Source organism: Epinephelus moara, chromosome 9 (assembly GCF_006386435.1).
Source record: "Epinephelus moara isolate mb chromosome 9, YSFRI_EMoa_1.0, whole genome shotgun sequence".
Taxonomy (NCBI): Eukaryota; Metazoa; Chordata; class Actinopteri; order Perciformes; family Serranidae; genus Epinephelus; species Epinephelus moara.
The window spans coordinates 19843473-19852006 of NC_065514.1; the positions used below are offsets into that span (position 1 = coordinate 19843473).

Below are 8534 nucleotides of genomic sequence, written 5' to 3' on the forward strand. Positions count from 1 at the left end.
TTGTGAATTTTCAAAGTTTTGAACTTTAGAGGCTTGCTGTAGCGCCACCATCAGGACTATTGGCCTGTTTTTGCAGCTGAGGCAATCTGGCATGGGACTGGACCTTTGTGCAAAGTTTGGTGATTTTTCGCGCATGGGAAGTATGATTTCCTCGGAAGAAGAAGAAGAAGAACATGCAGCAAAACAATAGGGTCCTGGCAGCCTAAGCTGCAAAACAATAGGGTCCTGGCAGCCTAAGCTGCCAGGACCCTATTGTTTTGCTGCCCTAATAATACTTTCCATTCTCAGTGTGTGCTAGAGGCTACAAGTTTCCACATCACACTTGTATAAGTTTCAGATCGAACCATGATTAGTTTCCAAACAAGCTGTGATGTCATAAAGTCATGCTTATGCTTGTCTTAAGTTCAGCACAGAGAAATTTTCTCCCTTCAGGAGATGAATTACAAAACAGCCTTCTAGTGTGTGTGTCTAGTGTGACTCTGCACACACATCAATCTGCAGAGTGAAGGTCAAACATCCAAGTGGAATAACGATGAGCAAAACACATTTTCTAACTTAGAGGGGCTTTAAGGATGTGAGCAATTCTTCTACCACTCCAAACCACAATATACAGTATAAAATCCTCATTTCAGGTTTTTAACAGCTGCATTCACTCCTGAGATAACTTCAGCATTGGCCATTGCAGCACTAATAAGCATCCTTATTTCCCTCTGCTGTTTGACCTTGTCTATTCTCTTCTATTTTAATAAACACATTCACGCCGGAGTCGCTTCAGATCTCGCTCCCATTCAACATCTCTGCAGCTCCTCTGTGTTGTTCTGCGGATGAATCACCCAGCCTCTCACCGGAGGCTCATTGTGAACTTCAGAACACATCAGACGTCAGACACAGGAGCCGTCAGCTCTCATAATGTCAGACCATACATAGTGTGCACGGGCATGAGATCCATTTCTCCCCTCTCTCTCTGGCTGTATCCTTCTTCCTCACCCCTTCTCACTCACACACACCATTTACTTTACATAACTGCTTACACACCACATACCGACAACATTTCACCAACATCTCAGGACAACATGTATCTGAATATCTGAGGAGTGTTTGTGTTCCCACAGCTTTCCAGGATTTAAAATGATGTTTGCATTGTACACACTATGCACAGAAATCTATATGCACTAGACTGGAAGCTCATCCTGCTTCATCCACTGCCATCGAGTGTGTTAAATGAGCTGAAAGATGTCAAGGGGGAAGGAAGGGATTGATGTAATAGCAAGCTCTCATGCGTTCAGCAACCTGACATTGTTCTGTTGCTATTTCAAGGCAAAATTTTGTGCCCATCTTTTTATTTGCAAAGTGGAATAAGATGTAGTCATGTCAAAAATTCCTCTAAAGTGTGGGTTTAGCTCACAATGTATTCTGAAGTGAAGATAAAAGGATAAAAACAGTGACTGTGAGATTTTTCTGTGCGTATTTTTGTCGTCAACAGAGGACGTTTAGGGCGGTGAATACAGTGCACACTTGCGTCATCGTCTTGTATTTGGGCTAAGACGTCACAGTTTTATCCTACAGTTGATTAAGTCATTTAAATCCAAATAGCTCAAATCATCAGCTTTCATGCAGATTACTCTGCTGTTTTGGTGTTATTTCAGATACACGTTCAATAAGTGTGGTTAAACGTCTAGTGCGTCAGCGGGAGAAAAAAAATATTGACATGTCTCATTTCAGTCAATTAAACCTCTGTTGTTTCTCCTCTGACTCATTTATCCTGTGTCCTCTGTCTCATTTTCCTGTCTCTCACTGACTTTCGCTTTCAGCCTCAGGTCTGCATGAATATTTAGCATCATCACGCACACGCATGTGCTTAGAATTGCAGCACGTGCAGTTGTGCGCGCAGCCTTTTGCATTTCACTGCCTAATCCTCATCTCAAAAAAGGGATTTAACCAAAGAGTGAATTTTCTACCTCCTTCTCTGCCAGCACAGATATAAAAATATCCCTCTGCGTCTAAAAATAGCCTGTTATACTCTAGACATACTGGAGGCATATGCTGTGGTGAATGCGATGATCTCTCCTTTCATTTCCACACAGCTCTGTCTCTTTATTCTGCTAATTTTGTCTTTTGTTGTAAAGCATGCCTCCTCTCCTTCACTCCTCAGACATCATCAAGGTCAGCGTGACCCCGGCAGAGGAAACAAGGAGAAAAAGAAGAGAGGTTTTGTAAAAGCAATGAAGAAGAGGAAATGGAAAGGCAGACAGGAAATGTCAGGATGGGAGCAGGAGAACCAGATGAGGAAGTGAAGGGCTAATCTGTGTTTTAAGACCTTTCCTCTCATTGTCTCCGCCGCTGTCAGGTGGGAGCAGGGAAGTGAGAGTCGATGAGCGCTTGTCTTATATAACAATCATCAGGTCTGCCAGCACTTTCTATTTTATCCTTTGTCCTCCTCCTCCTGATTTGTCCGATTGCCTCGCTTCCTTCACTTTCTTTTCCTGCCCTTTCACTTCTCCTGTCTCACTGATGTGACACACAGTGGACTGTTAATCTCCCTCACTCACACACTCTTTTGAGTTCAGACCCATTAGTGCGAGCGGTGCGTGCTCCCTCTGCTGGTTAATACGCAGATTCTTTCATCTAAATTTAATTTGAAAAGAAAATCATCCGCTCAATTATAAATCTCTCTGCAGTAGATAACAGAAGTCCTAAAATAAGAGGTCTGTAGCACGTTCCCAGATTCCCACTGAGGGTTTTTGTGAGCAAGGTCACTGAAGGTCACGAAAGCTGAGGGATGTGGATTGTTGGAATCTCTTAAAATAGAAACAGAATTTCTACAGGGACATAAAACTGCTCATGTTCCGTCCTTGATCAAGGTGTCTGGTGCAACCTGGATAGTTTAATGTGCAGAGATGTGAGGTTACTGGAGCCTGCATGCTTTGAATGTACACATTTTCACATTGAAATGTTTTATCTGAATCACAGCAACCATCAAGATGCAAAACACACTGAAGCAGCTCGCCACATCTCACATTTGTCCTTACTCTAACCCCCACATTAGCCTTATTTTGCAACCATGATTCATTTTATGAATATGAAAGCGTGGATTATAAATCGGTGGCTCTGAGAAACATGACAGCACATGCTGGAAACTTGCTCTTTTGTTCACCTGTATCTCAAATTTGCTTTGTCAGGTAGCATGTTCGCCAAAGGATCTGTATATTCTTACCAAGACAACAACAACAACAAAAAATAAAAAACACTCTGTCCTCCTCCAGTCTCTCGTAATCAGGTCTTGATGGGCTATTTTTAGCTTCTTTCACTGGCAGCGAATGAGTTCTGTTGGGATTGTATGCAGATCTTGATGTTACATAAGAAAATGTGAAAAGAAAGAGTAGAATTGTAGTGTGCAACATCTCACCCTGCATTCTGCGGTGCGCTGCCACAGCTATTCAAGGAGCATTAAAGGCATGTTATTATGACTGCGTGGTCACTTGAGAGAAACAGCTCCGGTAAGGTGCTGAGCAGGTGCAAAAAAACCTCTCTTCTATCAGTTTCTTTCTTTTCATGCTCACACACATCTTTCACACTGATGTGCCCAACTGAGTGGCGTCAAATGACTTCACATTGGCATCACAGGGACTTGTCCTCTTTAAAAACTTGATGATTCAGTCACAAAACATGCATTCATCATCGCTGAGTGTCTGAACTTTTTTAATTTGAGTTGATAACTGAGTAATCCTGTTATTTTTTCCCATCCCTCTCAACAGAAAACATCCACAGCTGCCAACATCACTATCCAAATAAACAATAACCCTGTAAAACTGTTTACTATTCTCCCAAAACTCCAAGTATTTCAGGTGGAAAATATAAGCAGTCATTTATAGATTCGATGGCAATGACAAAACATCTGCTATTTCCACACACGTCTGCAGCTCCAGAGACTTTATATAGCACACCGCTGCATGGATTTCGCCTCACTGGAACCCCTAAGACTGATTGAAGCTCTGGCCTGGATTGAGAGGAGTTATTTCTGGAACACATTAGCGTTCGGGGAGGTAATTGTCTCCTCTTGAGCTTTTTATCATCAACGCAGAGAGAAGGATTTCATTGAAACAAGAAAAAAGATGGGAGGGAACAGACAGCCTGCTGTGCTGTACAACTGCACGATGTGTTGGAGTCACAGGAGAAGTGTGGCAGACAACTATTAGTAGGTGAACGGGTGATGCAGGGAAAAGAAATAACACCCTTTATTTGATGTTAACCCACATATTCACCTCAATGTGTATCAGTATATTAACGTACTTACCTGTGTGCCCATGTGTGTGTCTGTGTGAGTAACAAGCTCTCATCATTGACAAGTTTTCCACACAGCGGGAAAGTTGATCCCCCTGCTGTTGCTCAGGTGACAGGCACAATGAAAGCGGCTGTATTCATACTGGGATGCATGACAGACTGCAGCAACCCCCGTCATGAAAGTGATGGATACCAGATACATACAGGAACCAGATTTGGACTGAATGTGTGCATCCATTTTTAATCAGCTCAACTGGGGTGACCGGAGGGCTGCCAGCTTCACCTACATCTCACCCGTGAACCTCCACCTGCTGTCGACCAATCAGCTCTGCGGCTGTGATACACTGTCAAGCATCCACAGCTAAATTTTACAATAAAGGAGTAGAATATCACATAAGTTTGTTTAAAATATGGACGTAATGCTGAGTGAGAGTAAGCCGCTGAGACTGATATACCTGCTCCCTCTTATACTGGGATTAGTGTAATGATTGGATTTTAGTCCTATGGATTTACACTCTTACTGATGGACTTTTAAATTAGCTGTCTTATTTCTATTTGCTTCTTTCCCCACCTATGGCTCCAATTGCACCCCCAGCTGTCCACAGAGGGGGATCTCTCTTTGAATTGCCTCTAAAATATTTCACTTGTTTAAGTTTTTGGGGAGTTTTGCCTTGTCTTTGCCATTTAGACTGAGTATGTGAAACCAGCAAGACTTGACAAAAGAAAAAAGACTGCATTGGTATTAAGGTCTTTACTTTGTTCTTAAATTTAGCCATCTGAGTACTGAAGTTTTGTGCCTGTTCCCACCAAATGTTCTGAGTCTGGATTCTTGATTCATGCTGCTGCTGATTTATTTACTCTGCAAATTGAAATTTTGCCCTTTGCATTGTGTTACAAGACAAAACTCCCACACATTTGCGCAGACGCACACTCTTAAATCGACTTTTTTGCTGCATTCCAACAAACAAACTTATATCTGCACAACTGTTTCAAAGGTTTAATGTCCTCTCCATGCCCCCTTACCTGCCCAAAGACTGACTTCACTATGGGATGGAGGCTAGAGTCATATTCTGACGCGGTTGCGCTCAGTCTTTTGGATGTGCGGCTGGATGCGGGCTTGACAGGTGCGCTTGTCGCAGGTGGGTCAGAGCTGAGGCTGGAGGACGAGCCGGTGATGACTCTCTCTCTGGGTTCGAAGAAGAAAGCCGCGTCGTCCGTTTGCTTTGGATAAGAAGGAGTTGGAGAGGTCCTCCTGTCCTGCTGGGCGCCGCCCTGGTGATGCGCTGCAGGAGGCAGCTCGCCTCGAGAGGAGTCGTGGTGATGATGAGAGTGTTTGGACCTGGTGGACTTGCTGCGCTCTTTCTGATGCCGGCTCGTCCGGTGCCTCACATCCTCCTGAGCGTAACCGTCATCCGGCACGCTCGCCTGCCGGTGAGAGTGGCTCTTCTGCGCCCGGTGATCACCAACATTTCGAGAGTCTGCATGTCTTGGCTGGCAGAGAGGTCTCCGCGCGCTCGTCTCGCAGTCCTCTGTCCAGCCTGCATCATCGCAGCCTCCGGCCCCGGTGGGATGATAGTGAGCGCGGTGGCTCCGGTGATCTCGCGGAGCGCTACTGGAGTGCGCAGACCTGCGGTTGAGCCCCGAGGATCTCAGCAGAGAAGTAGTGGACTCGCTTTTGGGGAGAGAGGAGCTCATGGTTCGCTTTCTGTCGCTTGACAGGCAGAGTGAAGCTGCTGGAGGCTGGAGGTCGAGCAAAAGAAAAGAAGGCAGTCCTCCGCCACGTGCAAGGTGTTCAGCATCAGCCAGTTGGACCAACACTCTCTACTAATCCACATCCACGCACTCGACCATCACTGCACAGTCCGCGGGGGTGAAGTTGAAGCAGCAGCCACCTGATCGAGCATTTGCAGTGAAAGTGAAGTGCAGCTTGATCTGGCAGCCGGGCGCTCCGTCTGACGCTTCACAGGGGGCTCCGCTAAGTTTGGATGACAGCACTGTGTTGCGTTACCGCCTGTCTGTCACGCAGTCCACGCGTAAAGTTCATTAGGACCAACGTCACTACAGATCATTCCTCGCATAATGAGGCGCTTCATTAATATTCCTTTTCTATTTTGTTATTGCAGTTTGAACCTTTCTCTTACTTAAGAAAACACAACCTTAAATATTTCACATCTGCGGACAAATGATGTCAGACAGACAGATTCACCAAAAAAATCAACAAGTGGCTGCTGACACATTCGTGCCAAAGGTCAGAGGTCTTTTTTAAGCATGTCAGAAAGTAGCCCTGTGTCCTACAGACCTGTAGTGTAACTAACTATGATGTATATTGAGGACAAATCCCCCCGAATATTCAGTCATGCTTAAAATGCCCCAACAGCCTGACAGTTTTTGCAAAGTGTTAGTTTGTCATAAAAAGTCATAGAAGTCATAAAGAGCCTTAGTGTGTGCACTTTTCCTGTGTGGCCTTTAATCATATGCTGGCTCCCTAAAATGGCACCCAGTTGAGAACCCCTGATCTAAGATTTTTGTTTCAAAATCCTCTAAAATGATCAGTTCAGATGTTGAGTTTCTAAAAGGTGTTGATTTTCTTAAACTAAATACAATTTAAAGACTCTGCACCAATGCAACATAGATTCAATACAAGAGCAAACATTAAAAAGCATTACACAAAAATGATGACAAAGTGAAATTCCTTTACACACTTCAGCAGTTTTGAGCTATAAATAGTAACATAACCTTTTTTGGAATTAACACCGAGGCTCCATTTATTCATTAGTCAGCATGGGGATAAACAAACAACTGCAATGTGATATACTAAACAGAACTATAGGCTGTTAGAGCAAACATAGGTGCAGATTTCAGAGGGGGCACAGGGTCCCCTCAATATTTAGATCATGTACATTTGTCTCACCAATAAAAACATGAAAGTAGCAGAGGACTTTTATTTTGGGGAAACATTTATTGCCCAAATTGATGCAGAAAAGACCCAAACTGGTGCATAAAAATTAACCAAAATGCAGGAACTTAAGTGTTAAATGCTCAAAAATTTCTGGGAGAGGTCTCCCAACCTTCCATTTTCTGCGTCTCCACCAATGTTGAATTTTGAGAGCATGATTTATTTTAATACTCTCCACTAAAAGACTGGAAATGCAATGTTACGTGGCCATTGGACATCAGTGTTTTTGAACCAAAGAAAACATTGAAAAAAATTAAACAATCTACCAAATCATCTTTCTTCTTACTGTATATTCCAACAAATTCACAGATTCACTTTCTCCTCAACCTGAGAGTCATATAATCTTCATATACCCAAAGATTTCACTATGATAGGTACATTTTCATTTGTTAGAGTTCCTAAACTATGAAACATTATTTTAATTTGGTTAGTACAAGGAATACTAAGCAAGCAAATTTTAGATTATATTTTGGTCTCGGTTTTATTTATTTATATACTCGATATATCTTCGACAATGTCAATATTGTTTTTTTATTATCTTGGTATTGCATGGCCTCTTTTCCTCTCCCTGCACATTTGTTTTTTATTATTTCTTATTTAGTTGGTTTGATTCTAACTTGTGTAGATAAATAAAATTCACACCAATTTTGCTTTCCAACTTCTGTGAGTCACAAATATTTTTGTTGTGTACACACAACACGGTTGCATAATCAGGGTATAATAATGGTGCCAAAGTGTGAACATAGTGGAATATTTGACTGTGGGTTACTCAAAATAGTGACAGCAAAGTTCAAAAGGGAAAAAGAAAAACACTGAAAATAAAGCGTGACAATCATTAAGTCTCACCCCATCTGCACACCTACGGTCATAACTCTCACAGCAGATGTCCGGGGACGCAGGGCAAAAGTGTGTAATGATGTTAATACACGGAGCCAATTAGACTCTCAGGCTCTCACGAACTGTGTTTCACAGTGCAAAGCTGAGAAATGAGCAGATTTTTGCCCTCCTCTCTCTGGGGAATTTTTGTTCTCTGACATCTGTGTCTCTGTCTCCTCTGCTCCAGGGAGAGGCAAAGTATCTTCACTCCAGCGTTCCCGTCCTCCCCCCCTCTTCAACATCGGCCTGCTTTAACTCCTCTGCTACCTTTATATGCTCTGTGCATCTCATCCAGTGCAGGCAAGTGTCGCCGATGCTGGGCCATTCATACTCTGTACAGTCATTGTCAGGTGTAACCCTATCAGTTACACTCATAGTACTATCAACACCCTCTCCTTTTCTATTATGCTCAGCAGAAATT

At 43.1% G+C, this 8534-nt stretch overlaps 1 protein-coding gene across 2 annotated transcripts in view; it reads right to left on the reverse strand.

Moving 5' to 3' along the window:
* cabp1b (calcium binding protein 1b) overlaps window positions 1–6342 on the reverse strand; it is a 20618-nt gene extending 14276 nt beyond the window's left edge. For both annotated transcript variants that reach the window (XM_050053019.1, XM_050053018.1), the window contains exon 1: window positions 5305–6342. In XM_050053019.1, coding sequence (XP_049908976.1) covers window positions 5305–5976 — 672 coding nt within the window. In that variant the 5' untranslated portion in view covers window positions 5977–6342. The remainder of the gene's footprint in view (window positions 1–5304) is intronic.
* Window positions 6343–8534: the final 2192 nt, after the last annotated feature.